General features: G+C 48.9%; 1 protein-coding gene across 1 annotated transcript; it reads left to right on the top strand.

Annotated features, from left to right (window-relative positions):
- Nucleotides 1–1,505: 1,505 nt before the first annotated feature.
- tmem65 (transmembrane protein 65) lies at nucleotides 1,506–22,638 on the top strand. Its single transcript, XM_070984822.1, has 7 exons — nucleotides 1,506–2,113; nucleotides 15,624–15,668; nucleotides 16,686–16,753; nucleotides 16,853–16,907; nucleotides 19,343–19,385; nucleotides 19,740–19,845; nucleotides 20,150–22,638. The coding sequence occupies exons 1-7, from the start codon at nucleotides 1,858–1,860 to the stop codon at nucleotides 20,273–20,275; spliced, it is 699 nt and encodes a 232-aa protein (XP_070840923.1). The 5' UTR covers nucleotides 1,506–1,857; the 3' UTR covers nucleotides 20,276–22,638.
- The last annotated feature ends 427 nt before the right edge of the window (nucleotides 22,639–23,065 follow it).

The raw sequence follows: 23,065 nt of genomic DNA, 5'->3' as shown, positions 1-23,065 counted from the left end.
AAACTCATGCTCATTACTGTTGTAATTACTGGTTGCAGAAAATAAGCTGCAAGGAATGGTTAAGCTCTTGCTGATGATGAGAAAGATTGAAGTTCTAATTTGATTAGAAAGCTGAGCTTTTTGACACGCTGCAGCGATGAAGGACTTTGATTAGTTTGATTGTTCTGGAAGCTTTTCAAAAGGTAAAAGCTGTTCATTTTGCCTTTTGTTTTAAAAAGAGATTTATGTAAATAAAATCATCTTTGATATTGCGTTTGGACTGTATCTCAGGTGTCATTAACATCACCTTTAAATGATTCAGGCACATGTTTGGCACAGATATTCAGCGTTTGGAGACGCAGGTGACTCGCTCGGCCAGTAGATGGCGGTATTTCAGCATTCAACATGTTCACTTCTCGGTTATTGGAGTTTAAACTTGAGTTTCCGCTTTGACTGACAGCTTCTGCAAAGAGCAGGTGTTCTCTTAAAGTTTGGCAGCCTCCACATATGTTTTAAAATGAGAGTTTGGAGTAATTACAGTTTGCAGCTGTGAGTTAAACTGGCACCACAAGAGAAAGAGCAGACTTATCAGTAAAAGACAGACATATTACAGGTAGGCTGGGGGTGCATTATTTTGTATTTACTGTTAATTATGAGTCTTAATGTGAGATAGATAGTTGCAGTTTTGGCATCTTGTTTTGTCCTGTGTTCAGCTGATTCGACTCCTGCACAAGGCCCTTATGGTTTTGGCCTGTCTCAGGTGAAAGTAAAGTATAGAAACACGGAGGCGTGTCAAACACTGGGCCAAGATCCCACTGTGAGAGACGTCCACCGACAGCTGGTTCAGAGCTGCTGTCAAATTTCTGCCAGTTTCAGAAATGAAGTGTGAGATTGTCACAGTGATTACTGCTGCAGCTCACACCTACAAACCGTTCGATCAGAATACGATGTGACAAAACACTGGCCCCAAGCCCCACGCTGGCATGTATTTAGCTTTTCTGAGTAACATTCATTTAAAAGCTGATCAGTCCAAACGTCTTCAATGGTGCATTTAATACATCAGAATGGCACAGATGGATCATGCATGTCAGTAACATGTCTGTGACTCATCAGGCATTCATCACACAGTCTGACAGGCCTCAAAGTGTAATAATGCTTCACACTGAGACAGATTGCATTCAAGATTTGATTTACTCCTCCAGATATACAAATATTTAAAAAGAAAGAAAGAATAATTGGGACGTCTGCTTTTAACTGAGCCGTGACTTTACAACTAGTGTGTGAAGTACAGATGCTTTGTATGAAGTGACAGGCCCAGGGGGTGATTGGCCCCCATGGAGTTATTCTTCTCTCTGTGCCTCCAGGTGAGTCATGCTCATTTAATTATTTATTTGTGGCAACTTCAACTCACATGGTGATGTTTTTCCTCGGTGGATTTAATACGAAAGGCGTAACCGGAAGCAGTGTGTTTTATTTTGAAAGTTGCCGCCGGAAATGCAGTGTTTAATTCTGGCTGACTTGACTTTGCTCTGTTTCGTTCAGCCTGAGCTTGAAGTTCATGAGCCGAAGTCCTGAACGCCGAGTCTTAAAAGATCATGAGACGGTTTGGGCGGAGGACACCGAGACAAGAAGATATGAGCGGCTGCCTTAAAGTTAACGCGAGTTTCCGACAAACGACCAGCAAAACTGGTCGGTTTGTTTTCAACTGAGGTCGAATTTAGCTGACGTAGAAGGACCGCGCTAGAAACAACTTCTGCCCGGGCGCCGAGCCGTAGCCGAAGCGGGGAGACGACGACGGAGGTCGGCGCTGAAGGAAGCGTTAAAACAGCCGGTTTTACAGTTTACAGACTTCGTGTAGTCGTTAGTTATTTCGCCACAATGCTGAAGCTTTGCCTACAGAGAGCTCTCCGCCCGGCTGTACAGAAGTTAGGACCGAGGCAGGCACCGGCGGTGATCGCGCCCAGGCTGCCGGCAACACCGAGCCGCTGTATGGGGACTCATGGGAGGAACGAGCCGAGGGAGCCGCTCAACTCCCCCAAGAGAGCCAAGGAGTTCATCTACCGCCTCCACCCAAAGGAGAGGACGTGTTTGCTGCAGGAGCTGCAGAGTTTCGAGTCCATAGCCATCGCTCAAGGTAAGAAACCGCGCGGGTCAGAGGTGACGGCTTCCGGAGATTTACAGGTAGGACGCACCTGTACCGTCCCTCCCCATGATGGCCGAGGGTCCTCTTCTTTTAAGTGTACAGTTGTTGAAAGGAGCTAAGGCAGGGGTAGCCACCATCTACCACCTGAGCAGGTCACCTGAAGGGGTGTTGATCAATGTTTACACCTGCCACAGGTAAACCAAGAGTTTCCAATTTGACTGGTTCATATTTGAGGCTTCAGTGTTGACATGTGGCTCTTTGGTAACGTCAGGTAACGTCAGGTGGCAGCTGTGCAAAGCGCACTGCAGTGTTGGTTACTATAACCTTAAAGACTGTTACCTATCAGGTAAGACAGACACCTGACGGCAGCACCCTGCGTCTGCCACTTAATACCGAGTGTACAAAACTCTACAGCTAGTAAACAAAACACCACAAACACCAGCAAATGATGAGGTGGCAGTAACTGTGTGTGTGTGTGTGTGTGTGTGTGTGTGTGTGTGTGTGTGTGTGTGTGTGTGTGTGGTGGTGGGGTCTGAGAGTAATTCCCTTTTTTGCTCTGTGTGTGTGTGTGTGTGTGTGTGTGTGTGTGTGTGTGTGTGTGTGTGTGTGTGTGTGTGTGTGTGCGTGTGTGCGTATTTCCTCCTTTGAGTCATCGGAGGGTATTTTCCGTTTGCTTGAAAGGAAAAGAAAACAGTCTCATTGTGACCTGGAGAGACTCATCAGCAGAAAATGGACTGAAATAGAAAAATCAGCTGGAGGACAGAGACCTGACGATGTCCTCAGAGCGTCTCGAGGACACTCCAGTTCCTCAAAGGGCTCGGCAAACCATGGTCGATAACAAATTCATAGTGTTAGACTTAAAAATGCGTTGATTTCTAGTAAGCGACGGGGGGCAGACTGCTGACGGTGCAGCACCTGCACTCACCTGAGCAGGTGCTGCATGCTGACAGGGTTTTAAAGAGCTGAGGCTGCAGACCGGCTCTCTGTCACTGACTGCTTTCTCAGGGTTTCTTATGTAAGATGACTGTTTTTAGGGCATTGTTTCCCCTTTCTGGCTGCTAATCCGTCCGCCTACCATGCAGCAGCATCGTGCATGAGGCGGATTGAGTGTATCTGCAGCATCGCTTCGCCTGCAGCGTCCAATGAGAGGCTGCTGCTCTCTGCACGGACGCCAAAGGTCCTGAAACCTCACTGGTTCATCGACACGTCTGACTTTCACTGACTCTGAGCCCCTGGAAAGTTTTCGGTCCTGTTTTATTTCGTGTCCAGCAGAAACCTTAATGTCAGCTTTGAGCTTCTCTTGAGAGAGTTTGACCTCTGCACTCTTCAGTTTCGTCCTCGCTGCTCTCACAGTCCCGGTCGTCCTCTGTGGAACATCAGTTCATCGTCTTTCATCGTTTTTGAGTCGATGTATGTCTTTATCGTCCACCATGGTGGACATCAACTGCACGCAGACGCAGTCAAAGTAAAGTAAATGCTCACAGTATTAATGGGACAGTGTTGCTCGTCTCTGCAGCTGTGCGGCACATTAATTGGACAGCCGGCGCTGGAGCGAGTTCGTCTCAGGAAGTCCTCGCTAATAAGCAACCATCTGACCCCCAACACCCCCCCCAACCTTTACTTTTACCATTAATGAGCTGAACACCACTGAAAAGCAGTAAGAGAATTAGAAGCAATTAGTGTTGAGTGATGAAGCGTTTTCAGCTGTCGGACTCTGAGCTGAGCTGCAGGCTCATTAAAACATCTGCATTTCACATGTTTAGCAGAAACGACCTCGAGGGGTCGTCCGGCGAGAGGCCACCTCGAGCAGAGACTGTGTGACATGTTGTAAGGGGACGTGAGCGCTCAGGACTCTGGTACGATGACATGTTTCAGGTATCGTCTTCGCTGTCTGTCCACCTGAGAGGACGTTTTTTTTCCACTGTAAAATGTCACACTGCACTTCTTGGCCACAAATCTTTGATAGGTTGTTTGCAGTCACGTGACGTTAACTGCAGACGGAGGGCAGGAAGTGAGACCTGCCGGGTAGGGCGCGTTGTTTACGCTCATGTGACGGCGAGCAGGTGTCAGTCATGGTGCTTTTTACCATTATCCGACTCAGCTCCTAGAGGAAAATCACTGCCTGGCCTCCGTCTGCAGTATCGATGGGGCCAAGCTGGATGTCCTGAGCTGATCCTCAGTGGTGGTTTTGGGCTGATCTGGGAGTATTTTGCTGAGTATCTTCTCTTTAGTCTGCTGTTTGTAGACCTCAGCCTGCTAGCGTAGCTCGGGCTCTTCGCTGATCCGCTCTAGTGAGGGGGGGGCACTGAATTTTAACCCCCAGATTTACAAAGATCCACTCAAAGCCCAGCTCTCGTTGGCAAAGAGGAGAGTACGAACCCTCCAGGAGCAGATCCTCATTGTTAGCCGGCGCTGACTCTCCTTCACCATCGGCCGCAGGTCACATCAGCTGCTGCTAATTAACGTTATATTACAGGCTGGAATAACACTTGTCTGCTGCTGAAGGGCTCTGCAGGCTGCTGTCTGCTCTCAGCCAAAGATCTTTCATTAAGGAGAAACCTCGGCTCTGTCCTCTGATGGTTGGTGAGGCGTCTTCAGGACCTCTTTAGAGCTGACTGTCCCGCACCAACGTCTGAGTGCTGAATCACATAGAAGCTGATTTTCTGATTGTCGTACGTTTTCTTATAGACAGTTTAAACACTCCTGCTGGGCAATGATGACATCTGACGGGATTTTAGAGGCCGCGACACAAATGAATCTCCTCAGTTCAGAAACACCTGCGACAGCCACAGTGAGAAAGTCAGAATACACCTGAGAAGACATCATCAAAACTCCACGTCTACACGCTCGCTAAGTCTCTGTAAGTCAGGAGCATCAAGTGGCGGCGGCGGCGTGTTTACGCTCCGCAGTGATTAATGCATTGTTCTCGCTGATGAGGCTCCTGGCTTTCACACGCCTGCACGGCTGGTGATGTGGTGACAGGTGAAAAAACACCTGGGAGGACGTTTTTCTGACTGGCACTCATTCATCCGTCCTCTCCTCGCGCGGGACGCTCATGACGGAGGCGGCTGATGCGGTGTGACACCTGTAAAGGTCTGCTGTCACACTTTTCAACCTTAGTTTAACAGAAACACGAGCGCGGCGAGGCGGCAGGACCGCAGCTGTTTCTACTGCAGCTCCAAGCTCAGCTGATCGTTGGCTGGACCTTATTTATGAAGAAACGCATTTAGAAATGAGCGTTACTCACTGTGTCTGATGAGCTCAGTCACAGGGAAAATCAGAGGTGTTGAGCAGCTATCGGCTGGATTTCCTCACATTTTCCACTTTCTTTGAAGCCTGAAAAGTGATTTAAGTGAGTTTCAGGAGGCCGCTCGGCGAGGCGATCCTCGTAAGCCTCGTCACTCCGTCATGTGCAGCTGATCTTGCAGGAGATGCAGCAGCACCTGAAGAAAGATGACTGACGGGAAATTGTTATTCATGAGTCTGTCCCAGCCGGGCGGGCGGCGCGTCCCACTGAGTCCAATTAAAATGCACCATGAAAGTGCAGATCTGCAGTTCCTCGTTTGGCAGGAGAGTAAATGCAGATAACAGCTCTGCTCTTTACGACTGTGTTGATTTCTGTTTCACTGGTTCCTCAAATAACGGAGGCTTAACTTCACAGATCTGACCCTGCAAAGAAAAGTAGGTCAATTCTGTCCTGTGGATCGATGAGCTAACGCAGCCTGTTTGTCATCATTATCTGTGATCACTAGACTGAAACATCAGTGCTGGATCACCAAATCGAAAACATGGCCGTCCAGAAGTGAAATACCTGAACTCACCTGTCTGCAGCTGAAATGTGTCCTTCCACTCGGCGTATGCTGATCACAGATCTGTGCTTGTGTCAGGCTAAGACTTTGATTTTTAGCCAAATCTCAGCGGAGATGTGCTGTGTGGAGTCGGTTTGTAGCTCATTATGAATCCAAATCCAACTTGAGCTGTTAACAAATGAGAAAAACTCAGATCTGTGTGGCTGTTTGTGGCCTGAGAGGCAGAAAATTTGGAGTTACAGCCTGAAAATGAGCTGAGCAGCAGCAGATAGGAAACACTGACTGAATGTGTAAAGCACACCTTGAACTGATGGACTCAGCTTTCTTTGTTTGCCCCTTAATGTTCGGAGATTTTTGCCTTTTTACTGAATGAACCAGCTGCTCATGAAGCTCCAGCTGAAAGTGAGAAACCTGCAGCCTGCATGATTTCTGTTTCACTCAGCCGGGAGAGACAAGCTTTGAGAAGAGAGGAAACTCAGCGTTTTGCCAGCTGGGATGCAGATCCTTAATGTCCCAGCCGAGCTACTGTAGTTTGAAAGTGTGAAGGAGCGGTGGCTCATCACGGGCGAGTCCAGGCGCCTCTGATCAGACAAAGAAAGCTCCTCAAATGAGCCTCATACACCGTGAAGATTAAAGTGTTATTTGACGTAAGAAGCTGAGGCTCAACATGTCAGCATCGTGTCATTCAGCACGGGCGAGACGAGAGGTGACGCTTTACCACGTCAAAGCTCTACGAAGCCTGTTTGTGCTGCAGCTCACTGTCACCTGTCTGACGGGGCGAAGTCACCTGTGAGCGCTTCACTGTAGCTTATAATTAACCACCAACGGCTCGAGTTACGACACACCTGTCCAACCAGCACGCAGGGTTCAGAGGTTTGTGCACGCCACGCCGCGAGGGGCGAGCAGGCATGCTAACAGCGCTAGCAGCCGTGTGTGAGAGAGGCGTAAAGCGGGGCCACCGTGAGCCGGTTCAGCGCTCCTGATGTGGACCTGATGGTCCACGTAGGCAGCAGGCCTCAGAGGCTGAGGGAGGGGTCAGACAGTTCACCTGAGGCAGACAAGCCAGGAAAGGCTCTGTGTGCACGCCGTGTGGTTGGAAAAGTCGCCTTTGATGAGGTCACAGATGCACAGTCATCTATGTGGGAAACTCTGACACGATGGAGACACCTGTGGCTGCAGGGACCAAGACTAAGCTGATTCACACCTTTTAATTTGATCCCATAAGAAGTGACAGGATCCCTCTTCTTCTTGGCTCCCTGCACATTTATTAATCTCTCTGTAGGTTGGATGTTCTTTGGAGGAAAAGGATTAAGTGCGCTGATCGTGTTCGTCTTTGGATCGAGCTGGAGGTTCGCCGCCTTCTTCTTCTTCAGCGTGTCTCTGCGTCTCTGTGCAGAGAACGTCTCCCACCAGCGACAATAATAGACGCCTGAAATGAATTCAGACGAATTGCACAAATCTAGAGGGACTTAATTAGCGGGAGCGGGACGCGTCCCCGGGCTGCAGCAGCCGGGGTGCAGGATTTTGTTTTGTTTGTTTGTTTGTGTTGTTTGTTTGCGCTGGGTGCAGCTGGAGGTATTTCCATTACAACCGCCGCGTCTCAGATACAAGTTTGGAGTTTGTTCGCTGTGACTTATTCAGTATTACGGATGTAGAACTGCAGGCTGCTAAATAATGAAAACGCAGTCTAACTGAGAATCGTTGTGTACGACATAAATAAAACAGAGTGTGACCTGTTGGTCGCAGGTGATCATCCTGGAGGCAGAGCTTCACCTGCGTACAAATCCAGTACAGGTGTTCAGATCCGAGAAGGGACTGGTGATGAGTTCAGGTTCTGTGCGCTGCTTTTCGTGGCCTCATTTCAGAAGCAGCGTGATTGACGTGACGGATGCAGTCGTTGGCTCTGCGCTGTCAGAGTGAGACAGGTGTTCACGCTCCACACACCTGTAATAATCGTAAGTCCTGCTGCCGCACACACTGCAGGGTGTGTGTTGTCAGACTCAGCACACACTGCAGGGTGTGTGTTGTCAGACTCAGCACACACTCCCTGCCAGCGCACCTCAGGAACCTGCCGGTCGTGTCTGGCTTTGTGGCGGTGAGGTTGAGGCCTGCTGGAAACAAGAAGTCCTTTCCTCTGAGAGTTGAGACAGGTGAGCAGTCTGTGGAGGAAGTGGCTCAGCGGCACCTGGGAAGTCTGAGGAAGATGACAGGAGAGGAACATAAATGAGACCTTCGCTTCAAACCTGAACCGCCTCGTCAAAGCGGCGCCGGATCCCAGCAGGTCGACATCAGCGGCGTCGCTTTTAGCTGAGCCCAAAGCGCCGCCTCGTCCCGGGAGATTGAGATGAAGCTTCCTGTCATCTCCAAGAGGAAGAAGAGGATTGAAGGTGAAGAGGCAAGGACGATGAAGAGGCCTCGTCTGCTGCGAAGTATCACATTTAGCAACAAACGTGTTTCTGCTTCGATGAGTTTCCACGCGTTGATTATCTCTGTGTAGTGTTTTTATTGGTCAGCAGCAGGGATTCGCAGTAGTACTGCAGTATTACACCACACTCGCAGTTCTAACTGTAACCAAACGTGTGACGTACAGTGGTGATGGCTGCGGTGCAGCGTCAGCCCGTTCAGTGCGTTTCGTCTTCTGGAGCTCTTTGAGTGACGGACAGTCAGAGGTACGTGTGTGTGGAGGAAGGTGGTGGAGATGCTCACCTGAAGGTGGAGTGTGCGACGCAGCGCGGTGCCAGTGTGTCAGTGAAGTCCAGCCATGAGACGGTCAGGAAGTATATTTATGACTCTGAAACGTTCAGAAAGCAGCTGTCAGTAAATGAACACCTGCTACCTGACGTGTATGATGGCATCCCAGGATTTAGACAGCAGCAAAGGTTGCAGCCATTAGTCGTAGAAAAATCAAAGTACATTGATCATTGATCAGTTGTTTTAAAAATTCTTAGTGCAGAAAATGTCAGAATTCAGGATCTGAGATGTGGAGATTTCCTGCTTTCTCTTCAGGTTTTCACTGACTGAACAAGCCATTTAAAGTCTGTGTCCCTGAACATTTTTCATTATTTTGACAAACGATAAAACATGAAAACAACCAGCAGGTTAAGAGATAATGAAAATAATCGTACAGGTGAGCTGCGGTCTGCGGTCTGCGGTCTGTGGTCTGTGGTCTGCGGTCTGCGGTCGTCCGTCCACGTGGTGGAAACGGTCTCGCTAAATCTCTCCAGGCGGGCACGTTTCTGCTGTCAAAGCTGGAAACCAGAGGCTGATGCAGCTGTGGATTACTGGGCAGACTGGTCCGTGTCCACATACTTTTGGCCATTTGTCCGTGTCAGCAGGCTCTTCTCCTTCCTCTGCCATCTGTTGCCGCTCTGGCAGCTCGTGTTCAGAGCTCAGCCTCAGATTTCATCGTCATGTGTCAGTGTTGGACCGAGCTCGTCCAAACTGGAGGCTTGACGTGGACAGAAGACAGCGGAGGGAAAATGGTGACGAGCGTTCCTCAAGGCTGCCGTTTGTTTTCAGCCCATGTGACGTTTTGGCATCCAGAGTTTAATATAAGAGACGTCCCAGTGACGCCTGAGGTGCTGCCGGGTCGAGGAGGAGGCGGCGAAGCGTTTGGCCGCCGCTTGGTGTTAATTTAACTTCATGACAGCCGGTGTCTCCTGTGGGACAGTCTGTCTTCTGCCAGTCTCTGATTTCCCTTCAACTAAAGCCCAAACAGCTGCTGACAGCGACGACGACGACGGACAACTCAGAGAGGAAAAGGAGTTCATAGAGAATCAAGTTCAGTAGATTTCAGTAGAAATCCAGAGTTCAGATTTCAGAGATTCATGAGGGTTTGGCAGGAATCCAGATTGTGACCGAGACGACCGACGCGGCGAAGAAACGCTCAGCACTGATTAAAGCTTTAATTTGTTTTCAGCGCGTTATTCAGGCTGACATTTATTGACATTTGTCATTTGTTCCAACCTAATTAGAAGTGGCTGCATCGTCCATCAGAAGGTCAGCGGTTCGATCCCGGCCCTCGGCGGTCTACGTGTCCAGGCGTCCCTGGGCGAGAAGCTCATCGTACGGGAAAAGCTCTACCGAGTCTTATCCTTTAATCTCACCTGCAACGCTGTGATTGGTCGGCTGTCTTTCCGTGCAGGTGCTGTCACTGGATTGAGCGCAGACTCTTCAGTCGTGTCCTGTGTGTGTATTTATGGTGTTTCTTGTCTTTGTAAAGTCTTCAGCAGGTAGAGGAACAGATGTGCTCGCAGGCAGCAGCTGTTCACGTCATCAGATCGTACGAGCTTGAAAACGTACCTGATGTATTGAACGAGGCGATAAGAGGATGATTGATTGATTGATCGATGGATGGATGGATGTGCTGATTCTAAGAGCAGGAATCGATTGTTGGTTTGGATGAAAGCAGCGTGAGCCGCTCTGGGCGGGACGATCAGCAGCATCTCTCTGTTCGCTGGAGGCGGGACTGTGACGGCTGTCACATCCGACTGGGAGGCTGTCAGCGGCGAGAATCCGCCTCCAGCCAAACCAGTGCGAGAGCACAGAGGGCGTTCTGCGGCGAGGCGAATGTCAAAGGAAATGTCATGTTCTCTGCGTTTGAGAGGGCGTTTGAGTCTCAGACGAGTGCTGAATCAGGACGGAAACGCTGCTGAATGCTCGTTGGCGGCGTGTTGATGTGATGAACGTTCCTTCATCATCTGAGCGAAGCCTCCAACCGCGAGCTGTCACCGGTGTGTGTGCTCCTCAGGTGTGTCAGGTGTGCATTGTGCTGCTGTTAATCAGCAGTCTGACAGCAGACGCGTGACGCAGCATCTGCTGACTACACACACACACACTCACACACACACACACACACTCACACACACACGTCTGAGCCGTCACACTCTCGCTGCTGTCATCGGGAGCTTTGTGAGATCTTCTGCCGTCGGCTGAGACGCGCTGAAAGCTGCAGCTCTTTTCTAATCTGACTCCAGATCTGCTGCTTCCGGCAGATTGTGCAGCTTTATTGGTTTCCGCCTGCGTCAGTCAGACCTATTCCTGGACATGTTTTCCCAGGAGTCACAGTGTTTGTACTCACACCGCAGTCATTAGGAAGTCCAAACCAGAAAGGGTGAAAATGGGTTATTCCCTCAGTGTGGTCTGATATTTTCAGCAGCACGTTTCAAATTAATATTCTTCCTTCAGCAGGAGGAGCAGTCAGCAGCCGGCCCGGCGGCCCCGTGAGGCTGCAGCACTTATTACACACCGAAACAAAAGCACCGGTCTGCTGCTGCATCCTCGAGCAGAAAGGTTCATCCCGTGCAGTCAGGCTCCATCAGAACCACGCGACTGTAACGATGGCGTAACTCAGACTGGACTGAGTCCATCGTTCAGTCACGCTCAAACACACAGAGGGCCAAAATTAAAAAACTGTTCGAGTCGAGGGACGCACTGAAAACTGATTGAAATGACCTTTTTGCACATACTGAACCTGGAACTGACAGCCTGTAAGTTACTGCCTGTAAAACAACACGAATCATTAATATAAGACAAATCAGTTTCCTCTGGCTCTTTATGCAGCTCTTCCAGAGTCACAGTGTTTCCTTTCATGGTGTCTTCTTACGTTATTCTTTCATGACAGCCTCACTGTCTCCGCACAGAGGACAGCTTTGTCCTTCGTGTCCGTGGACACATACTCTTCGTCCCACCTGCCCTCAAAACCCGTTTCAAAGTCCACCGTCCATTCAGCCATTTTTCGGGGAGAGGTGGCTGAAAGGTGACCACAGGGAACTCGTGCCGGCGGGCCTTTGATTGATGTGGCAACACACTGGCAGTGCATTGTGGGACTTGTAGTAGTAGTGGTGCGTTCAATATACCGGCGGGTCAGCTCTAATAATAATCAGAGGCCTTGAGTTTGACATGTGTGCCCTAGAGGGTCATATTTTCCACATCCTTCCCATAATTCCCTTCATTTTACCAACTGGGCTCCTTGAAAAGTCCCTTCAGGACTGTAATGTGTGTTTTGACGGCTGCGGATCAGCAGAGTTGGTAGCGTCCGTCCTCTTTGGACCATGAATGTCTTTAGTTCAGTGGTCATGGCGTTTTGTGGACCAGCCGCGCTCTGCTGATGCCGTTTGAGGCATCTCAGTTAATTATTTCTGCTTAAACCACCGAAGCTCTGACGCCAAACACTGAAATCACTGTTTGCTACCAAATGAACGAGCTGCTCAGATTAAAACGTGTCTGGCTCAGCGTAACGAGCTGACTAGCAGCAGTTTGGGGAAGCGTGGACGTTCATCGTTTCACTGGCAGAGATTTGATTAATGTGACGTGTTCGCTGTCCAGCTTCAGCTCTCCAGCTCTAAAACGTGACCGAGGCAGCGTAATGATTGCTAACTGTGGGATCTGGTGCTTCGTAAATAGATTGAACGGCTCTGTTTATGTTGCTGAATGCTCACTTTTCATATTGCTGATAAATTAAACATTAAGCAGAAGCTGCAGAGGCTTGACGAGCGCGGCAGACCTGTGTTTGTCTCACTTTTAAACATAAATCATTTTTAATGCATGAAATGAGCCAGCAGTTCCACGACGCGGCTCCCAAATCCTCTCATCCACATTCAGTGGACGTCCTGTAGAGCCAGACGTCTTTTCTGTGGACGCTAATCTAAACCGAAGGGACGTTTCTCACTCGCACTGCGATTACATCTTAAAATTGCAGTTTTACTTTTTCACCAAAGTATATGTAAGCAGAATGAATTTTAATCAAGTTAAATTCAAATGAATATTTTAACATTTGTACACATGTTGTTAAATCAGTGAAGCATCTTGCCTTTAACGTGTCTTTAACTTAAAAACCCTGATGTACGTCTGAGTGGACTGTCAGTGGGTTTCATGCTGCAGGTGAATTCAGAAAACATGAGTGTGATGTCAAACGGGAGCTTTGTTGCGTGTGAACATCACAACACCACATGTTGGCGAGTGCGTCACAGCATCAACATGGAGTTTAAAATGGACGGGGGACACTTTCTGTAACATTAACGATGGCTAACGTCGCAGGCTCGACGGCTCGGTGTCCTGTTGGAGAAACTTTGAACTGCAGGATCATTTTAGCAGGATTTAAGTAGATAAACGATCACTGATGTTTGACGGACAAAAACATGTGGCATCACACAGCGACAGCATGAATGACTTTGTCCTTTTTATTAAAACAGCTTATAGCCGGTTCCTTAATCAGTGTCACTACTGAATGTTACCTCAGCGACGCACTCAGTGAAGCTGTGGTTTAAGTACAGGTGGTGCGACTCAAAGTGCCAAACGTGGTGTGAAGGAAGCAGCTGCAGTGAAGCCGTCATGTTGGCTTTGACTGATGGTGGAACGGGCTGCAGGGCCGCAGGTGTGCAGGGCTGCAGGGCCGCAGGTGTGCAGGGCTGCAGGGCCGCAGGTGTGCAGGGCTGCAGGGCCGCAGGTGTGCAGGGCTGCAGGGCCGCAGGTGTGCAGGTCTGCAGGTGTGCAGGGCTGCAGGTCTGCAGGTCTGCAGGTCTGCAGGTCTGCAGGTCTGCAGGTCTGCAGGGCTGCAGGTGTGCAGGTCTACAGGGCTGCAGGTCTGCAGGTCTGCAGGTCTCGTCCCTCCCCGCCTGGTGTTGTTGGTTTCATTCAGCTGTCTGAGAAGCTGGAGCTCAACTTCCTGTAACCGGACAGACTCGAGCGGCTCTGTGTGAGAAGTTTCTGGCTGAGACAGAAAAGTTTGAGTCAAAGTGCGACAGAAACACATTCAGCTGCTGAAGAGGAGGCTGAGACCTTCCTCACGTTCAGACAGGAAGAAGACATGAGTGCCGTCACGTTTGAGGTCATCGATGCTCTTTGCATTGTGTTGCACCTTGAAATTCATTTAAAATCTGCCTTAAATTTGGAGGGAAACTTTCTGAATGTTTCTGTCTCGGTAGGTGAGGGTCATCCTGTCACGCTCAGCCCTGATTGGCTGTCCGTCCCTTCATGTTCTGACCGCAGTGACTCAGAGCGGCGAGTCTGACGTGGACGATTTGGACGGCGTCCTGCGGGGAGTGAAGTCTGGAACATGAGCCAAGAGCAAAAGTTGTAATTTTGACACCTGAAATGTCCACGTCCCGCTGCGTCCCCGTGTCACTTCCTGGATGAATGTTGTTGCTAAGCGATGGTGCTCACGATGGCGCGGGATTGGTTGCCTGGCAACTTTATCTTACGGAGCGTTCGATCAGGAAGCGTCAGATCCTCGCGTGAATCCAACAACACGGATCTGTCCGACTTCAAGCTGGTGTCCTCCGCTGGACGGAGGACGATCAGAGCGCAGAGGGACAATGGACGGTGGGAGCGAGCGAAGGCGGAGTCAGTGAAGGTGGAGCACAGTTTTTAGGTTTTCAGGCCAGAAGGCTGAATGATGGATTAATGCTTGATTAGCGTGTGTGTGTGTGTGTGTGTGTGTGTGTGTGTGTGTGTGTGTGTGTGTGTGTGTGTGTTTGCTTTTCTTGCTCTTGCATCATAGAAACTGAATACTTCGGGGTTTGAACTGAAACTCAAATAATCCTGTCTGGCAGGTGAAGCGCTGAAATCTCAGGTGCATTTCATGCTGAACCAGGTGCTGCTGTCACCTGCTCGCTTTGGAAGCAGCCTTCAGCTCCTGTTTGCTGAAGCAGGCTGACCTTTGTGCAGCGGCCGGCCGTTCAGAGTCCACGGGACCTGTCCTGAAGGACGAGCACGCACGCACGCACGCACGCAGGCACGCACGCACGCACGCACGCACGCACGCACGCACGCACGCACGCACGCACACTGCAGAGTTTCTGTTCTCGACAGGAGAAGGTGCAGTTATTCAGGTTGAGGCGAGCTCAGTAATGCCTCACACAGGGAGGTCACACAGCGAAGGATGACTCAGCAGACGACTCTTCGGCTTTAATTGATCTCTTCCTGTAATCGATCCCTCCGCTGACCCATTTCTCCGGCGTCTCCGCGGGTCCTCGATGCTCCAGCTCCAGTTAAATTAGAGGGTGGACCAAAGCAGGACGTGAAATGACTGAAGCTCTCGTTGTGATTGTGTATTTTATTTTGTAATCGTGTTTCAGCGTGATGCAGCGGAGTGGGCTGTGCATATAACAGCGTACATAGGTCATGTGACGACAGTCTGTGAACGTACCCTCTCACAGCGTTGGTAAACAAGACTAAAAATCTCCAAGAAACTTTGGTTCTGGACCGTTTTTGATGCAGGATGCAGGTTTTGGAAGCAGCCAAAGAAATCCGAATCATTAAAGGTTCATTTTTTCATATTTGATTTTGTTTGTGTGAGACGTTGTTCGATGCCGCTGCAGACGCTCTGCTGGCATTTAGAGACAACACCGAGCGACGCTGATGAAGGTCAACAGCTTTAGCATCTTAAATGAGGGTGAGGAGGGTGAGGAGGGTGAGATGACGCGTTTGAAATGTTGATGCTGATCAAAGACAAACGGATCATTTTTAAAGTTACACTCTGACATCAAAGGTGACGCAGTGATCTGATGATGATGATGATGATGATGATGATGATGATGATGATGATGATGATGGTGTGTGTGTGAGCTTCACTGCGGAGCGTCGGCTGAAGGCGCAGATTGAGCATGAAGTGATGTGTGTCTGAGCTGACTGTGTGTGTGTGTCGCCTTAACGAGCCTCGTTTGATGTGTTTTCACGTCTTATCTTCTCAGAGACCCTGGAGCCTTCGCCGCCGACCGCAGCCCAGATCAGATACGGTGAGAGATTAAGTCTGACACACACTTTAACACACACACACACACACACACACACACACACACACACACACACTAATCCTGGAGACTCTGGAGACAAATTGCGAAGTGAAATCCCTCCATCAGGCTTCTGTGATGTTAGAGGTTCTGCCTTGAGTCAGTTTACTCCTTTAATAAACACTTTGAGCAGTTGGTGTTTTTTTTGTTTGTTTGTTTGTTTGTTTGTGGAAGCAAAGCTGCCCGTGTGCCTCTGAGCAAACTCTAATTAGCTTTGACCTCGGTCCAATAACTGACCTCATAATCGGCTCCTCGTCATCTTCAAGCCGACGTTTTTCTCTCGAGTCGCTTCCAAAAGCAGATTTATCCACAGTGGGAAACGATGGAGTGGAAAAATAAGCCGAGAGAGCGGATCAATCAGCTGCAGCCATGCGTTATTAAAGCTGGGTTCGCACGCTGAGCAGTCTGTAAAGGGAGCTGAAGCAGCATCCGTGTGGCTTTCAGTGAACGCAAATGAAACCAGTAAATGAAGGTACAGACCGACTGCTGAAATAGAGAAAACGCTACGTTCTCAAATGCACCACAAACCCAAATCCAGAAATCTGTTGGTTCACACCTCGTAAGTGACAGCTGTACTTTGTTTTTAGTGCTAATTGGCAAATATTAGCATGCTAAGCTAAGATAGCCAACATGGAAAACATTGCAGCATGTTAGCATTGTCACTGTGAGTATGTTTGAGTGCTAACATTAGCATTTAGCAGCTAGCATGGCTGTAAACTGGTGGTCGTTGTCAGGACTCTACTTCACCCTCTCATACAGTACGCACTGATACTCCAATAGTACTTCAGTTCTTGCAGTTCTGCAGCTTTCGTCTCCTCCGTCTGTCACATCTGGAAACGTGAAGCTGATATTTCATTTTGTCCCTCGGTGTCGAGCAGTGGGGGGGTTGATGACAGCACGAATAAAAGAGTCTAACTGTAAAGGTCATGTTTTCTTCTTCTGCTCCTCTCTGCTCGTCTGCAGTGCTGTTGCACAACGCCATCCCCTTCGTTGGATTCGGTTTTCTTGACAATGCCATCATGATTGCAGCAGTAAGTGAGTTTAACGTTTCGGGGTTCAGATGTCTTCATCGCAGACTCTTCTGTCTCGCTGTCCCTCTGAGTCTCCTCTCGTTCTCTTGTGTCCTCCAGGGAACGCAGATTGAGCTGTCCATCGGCGTCACGCTGGGGATCTCCACCATGGCCGGTAAGAGCGAGCAGCTTTGATTGGATCTCCTGGTTGCATCATTAAAGTGTGACGTTTTGCTTCTTCGTCACTGTGAGCTGAATGTGAATATTAGACAATAAACGCACGCGTGAGTGTTACTGAAAGATTATTTAGATGAGGGCTTTTCAGATTTCGTGCTCTTTGGTTTCAGCCTCTGGGATGTCAGAAATGGCGGCAGTGTGCTGCCTTCACTGTCCACCCTGCTGTGGACTCCATCATTAGAAATGAATGATCCTGAAATCAGTCGCAGCTGCACTCATATTTCACCTGCTTGTCAACAAAATTAATGAAAAATGAAAGACTGCAAACAATAAAAACACAAAGATATAATTATTTTTTTAACAGCATTTGAGTTATTTAATTAGATTTTAATTAAATTGTCTGTTTGCAAACTAAACACCGTCGTGATAACTTCCTGTCAGCTCTAACGACGTCACATTTTATCATTTTCTTATTGTTTTTCCAACAAAACACAGAAGGAGGAAACAAAACAACATCCAAACCAATGAAACACACACACACACACACACACACACACACACACACACACACACACACACACACACACACACACAGGGAGAGTCACACTGCATCTCTCACATACCACCTTAACAGTTATTGCACTTCTATCAAAATAAAAGTATCATCATCTTCATCATCATCATCATCATCATCATCATCATCATCATCATCATCATGCTTCCACCGCTGTCGCGTCATCATTGATCACCTGATATCGGACACTTATTGAGAACTTGTACAATACAAGCCACCTGTCGCGACATGACGGTGACCTTTGACCAATCACAGGGTCCGATACGACGCCGCTGTCACTCCTCTGCCTCAGGTGACCTGCGGCTCAGGTGACCCCTGCCTCAGGTGACCCCCGGCTGAGATCTTTCTCGTCCTGGATGTCGTCGCGGTTTATCGCGGCGCTGCTCCGTCGTCGTCCCGGCTGCTGTTCTGGGTGTCGGTTCTGAGAGCTGGAGCTCGCCTCCGCCCTCTTTACTCCACCAGATTATTCCGTTTCCATGGAAACTTGGCTCCCATTTCCTCTGCAAAGAGCGAATCAAAAGGCTGAAGACGGCTCAGATCAGTCGCTCTGCTCTGGAGCCTTCATCCATCGTATTTGCTTCATCTTCATCTTCCTGCAGAGCTGCTGCAGCTTCACTGAGTGTTTCAGGGTTTTATTTGAGGGGAGACATTTCCCTTTCCCAGCCTTCCTGTCTGACTCCCATTTAATCTCCCAGCATTCACTGTGGCTCACAGTCACTGTCAGAGCTGCTGGTAGAGTGAGGCGAGACTGTACCCCCCGTCCCCCCCTTTGAAGGGGACTCAGACTGAAGTGTCCATCTGGAGGAAACTCGTCTTCAAGCGTCGTCGTTAACGCTTCCAGAGATCAGCTGGAGGCGAAACAAACCTGTCCTCAGCACCTTTACAGTCCCCGACAAACTGACCCGTGAATTATTCATGGCCGCCGGCGCTGTCGATGGACCGCACGAACTCGAATCCGCTGACGGTAAAACCACGAAGGCAGATTAGGAAGACGCTGACGGAGTCCTGGTGCTTTTCCAAAGGAGCTCTTCGATCGGTGAAAACCTTCACACCTGCTCGCTCCTGCTGTGCTGAGCGGCTTTGATCCGTCGCTTGGACTCTGCTGGACAGAGCTGCATGTGGGCCACCGGCCTGCAGGGTTCAGGTTCTCACAGAGTCCAGGTGCTGCTGGTCTGGTGTGGGCGAGGTTCTGAACAAGGGTTTAGATTTAACTTTAACTGTCCGTCAATCTGTTGGACACTTATCTGAGTCCTGCAAGTTAGGGAGATAAACCACACATCCATCTCTCCAGCATGTCCCCCAGCTCTGTTTGAGGGACTCTGAGGATTTCTAAGGCCAGATGGGACACGTAAGACCTCCAGTGGTCGTTCTGGGTCCACCCCACGGTCGTCAGACATTCTCCAGAAACCCTCTAAAAGGAGGCGTCCTTATCAGATGTCTGACCACCTCTGACTGTGTGATTGGTGTCTTATAGAGGGGGGGTCGGTTTGTCCAGGTGTGTAGGACAGTGCACACTTTGGACCGTCTGTCCCAAGGTGTCCTTCGGCCCAGGACACCCTGCCTACCTTTACCGCTGCCTCGCTGAGCTGCTTCAGCGCTGAGTCTACCTTTGATAATGGCCATCGATGATGATGATGATGATGATGATGATGATGATGATGGCGTGGTCTTAGTTTAGCATCAGAAAAAAAACGCCCCCCTTCACTCGATGTTTTTCTTCATGTCTGTCTTTCACTGCAGTGAAAGTCTGGTATTGATGTTAATGCGAACGGAGGCTTTTAGTGCGAATCACGTTCGTCACATCGTCCTGATGTCTGCTACGTCTCCGTCAAAGCGCTGTCCTCTTTGTGTCTCTGCAGCTGCAGCTCTGGGGAACCTGGTCTCAGATCTGGCAGGTCTCGGGTAAGCTGCTCTATGTCTCTGAGGGTCCAGCTTTTATTTTGAAGGCCGCTGTGGGTTCAGTCAGTGTTTCTGGGTTTTTAAATTAAAACAGTAATTGACTGAACTGAGGTTCCTTTGTCTCAGTTTGTCTCTCTGTACTTTAAATACGTTCATTATATTTACTTTGTTTTTTCTTATAAAGCCTTTAATTTATTTACCAGACACAAATTTTAGTGTTTTTGTTCTTTTATGCAAAAGAGAAAGAGTTTGTTTTTACTCCTTCAACCTGAGCATGAAGCAGACATGAGACGATGATGTCAGGAGTGTGTACGTGTGTGTGTGTGTCTGTGTCTTTGTGTGTGTGTGCGCGCACAGTCTTGCAGGTTATGTGGAGGCTCTGGCGTCCAGACTGGGGATGCAGGTTCCAGATCTGACGCCCAAGCAGGTGGACATGTGGCAGACGAGGCTCAGCTCTCACATGGTGAGGCGTTCAGGGTCATTCGAACTGTTTTCAGCATCCTTTTGTCGTTTGTTGCACAGCCAGCAGCTGTCAGAGGAAACCAAAGGGAAGGAGAGAGAGAGGCGACACAATCAGTGTGATGTGAGATGAAATGTGAAGCTGAGCTGGAGACGCTGCAGCTGATGAGCTGCAGACTGTGTGTTCAGACAGAGCGAGCCTCCTCACTGACCTCTGGAGCCCTCCTCAAAGTGTATGAAAGAGTATAATGAAGGACTTTTATTGTGGAGGTTGTCACAGGATGATGCGGTCTGTCCTCCTCCTGCAGGGTAAAGCCATCGGCGTGGCCATCGGCTGCGTTTTGGGGATGTTCCCGCTGCTCTTCCTGGGCGACGACGACAAGGACGGCGAAGGAGCCGGACCCTCCGGCGACACGACGTCGCACTCGTCCTAACGAGCTGCACGTCAGGTCGTGCCTCCACGCTGCCGACGTCCACGTCCAGAGTGCTTTCCGTCCTCCGCTCAGGCAGCGTTCACACTCCCTCTGCGCTTCGAGACGTTCATGTAAATCCACCGGCTCGTCATTCAGCTGCATGGCCGCCGTGTTTCTGCTCCACGAAGACGCCGCCTGCTCATCCAGCACGTCGCTTTAACTGGAGCTCTCCGTCACCGTCTGTGTTTACTCCTCGTTTCACCTTCAGCTTCATCTCTGGACACTTTGAAGGTGTGACAGCAGCAGAGGACAGTCAGACAGAAGACAAACTAACCTCAGCTGATCTGTTTATTTATAAGGAACAATGCACCTGGATGAACACTGAGGCGCATCAACTTTACAACACTATGAACTCATTGATCGATAAGCATCCATGAGCACCTGAAAGTGACAACAACAACCTGAGTACAAGTTCTTTCTCCTCTAGCATCAGATTAGTTTGTCTGATCTCCACGTGTTGTCATCGATGGCGTTTGATCCTGAGCGAGGCCGTTTGGCGTCCGCTCGTTCACACGAACGTGAACGGGAAGAGCTCACCTGTCTCACCACCTTCAGGCAGCAGCTGGGATTTGGCTTCCAGAAATCCACTTCCACAGTTTCAGCAGTGCAGGAAGCTCCGGTGAGCCTGGTGGTCGCTTCCCGTCCTGACAGACAAACACGTTTTCTCTAAACACTTGAAGACTTCTTCTCTGAAACACTGACAGCAGACGTTTGGAACGTCGGCTGAGCGGCTTCGACGTGCATCTTTCACCGGACAAACAGTGGAAACGAAGCGGACAGGAAGGCCTCGATGGACGTGTTTGAGCTGCTCTGCATGAAGAACTGATGCAGCTCAGACTTTTATTTCCATGTCTGACAGTTTGCTGGAAAGTCTTCAGATGTTTGTGCGAAGCAGCAGAAACTGAAGCTGCTGTTTGTTCTAAGCTCTTTCTGTGTTTTCACTCCCTCCTCTCTGCCGTCCAGCCGGCTGTGTGGTTAGCTTTGAGCTGAGGTTTCAGACCTGAAGCTGCGGACGGTTTGGACTTGGAGTCCAGTTCAGTTCAGACTGAGTCGAGTTTTCAGTGACTTAAACTTCCTCCTTTCCTTCCTGATCTTCCTCTCGCTCTCACACTCCAGCTCTCACGTGTTGAAGGAGCTTCTTGTAATTAAGGTGAATCCAGTTGATCCTTCTCACCTGTTGAATCACTCCCTTATGATGCATAAATTAGCGCTGCGTGTGGCCAAACATCCCAAAACCAAAGAAGCTCGACTTAAAATGATGTAAACTGAAGTTTCAGCGTTAGTCTGATGTTCTGTTCTGATGCTGGAAATTCATACGCAGCCTTTTCACTCTGATCAGGACGTTAACGAGGATTCAAGGCTGCCGTCGATTAACCTCCATGTTTACAGAAGACGCTCATTGTTACACAAACGTTTACAGTAGATCAATCTGTAGTTTACAGTCAAAGTTCTCTGAAGCTTGTTACCAGCAAGCTTCGAAATCACAGATCAGTACAGAGTCGCAGCTGGTTTACATTTTGTCTTCACAGGTCAGAAAGTCGAAGCTGAACTGAGTTATTTTGATGCCTTGAAAGTTTGGAAATTGCCAAAACTTTTGGAAAAACAGTGTAATAATGATTGAAACTGCTGTTATTGAACAGATTCTGATATTTGCTGCAGGGAAACGTTGATCTCTGGAGCGACGGGAGCTTAAACCTCCAATCAAAAGGAATTAAAGGCTGAAAAAAAAAAGATTATGAACAGCCGAAGCTCCGCGTTCACGCCGACTGCTGACAGAAACGTGTGAACAATATTTTAATGAGTGTTTGGACTCGTTGGCTGCAGAAGATATTTCTGTTTGTCGTTGGATTCGCTGAAAAGCCTCGAGGGACTTCAGGCTCGTTATTAGAGATTTGTGGCGGAGGAGCTGAACGCCATCTGTTTCAGTCATGGTGGAAACTTGTCACTAATTAGCAACAGTGAAGGACACTCTGTCTCAGGATGACTGTTATCATGGACAACCTGCACATTTGTTTGTTTGTTTGTTTGGATCATCTTGTTTGTTTTAGGTGTTTTTGCTTCTTTGGTTTCTGTGAGCAGATTTTTCAGAATGTCAGTCTTTGAGGAAACATGAGTTTTGAAGCGTGAACAACACTATGATCTGTCGAAGAGGAGCGTCAGTTAAAGGACGGCTGTGCTGTGCTGCCATCTTGTGGACAGGCTGCAACTGCAGCAGCTGTTGTACAAATACATGTATGTACTGCGAAGCCCGGGTCGAAGGATTTATCATGCATTCGGCCTCATGATGTGCAATTTAAAGAAATAAATTTTGGAGTGTTTACCTGAAGCTCTGAAGCGCCTTCTGTCCCCTCGCTAACAGCTGAAGGGCCCTCGAGCAAGGCAGCGACACGACGTCACTCCTGACTGAGGGAGGCTGAGCAGCTCTGAGGTCAGCTGCAGGAAACGTGCACCACAGTACATTTACCCAGGGGCTGCACTGATTTGGACATACTGGTACTTTAATAGTATATCTGTTTCAGAGGGAAATCATGTACTTTGTACTACACTATGTACTGTATATTTGACAGTATTAAAATGCAAAATGTACTGCTATACGACCAAACTACCCTGTAGTCTACAAAGTATTTAAAATGTTGATAAATTACAACTTTAAATCATCTTAAATGTGTTCATGAGTGATAAAAACAGTAATACCCTTCAGTATCATGAGTACTTCTGATACTTGAAGTACAAACTTTCATAAAGTACAAA

The sequence above is a fragment of the Chaetodon trifascialis genome, chromosome 17, assembly GCF_039877785.1.
Source record: "Chaetodon trifascialis isolate fChaTrf1 chromosome 17, fChaTrf1.hap1, whole genome shotgun sequence".
Taxonomy (NCBI): domain Eukaryota; kingdom Metazoa; phylum Chordata; class Actinopteri; order Chaetodontiformes; family Chaetodontidae; genus Chaetodon; species Chaetodon trifascialis.
The sequence above is the reverse complement of the archived record's forward strand: the minus strand, read 5'-3'. Positions and strand labels throughout refer to the sequence as shown.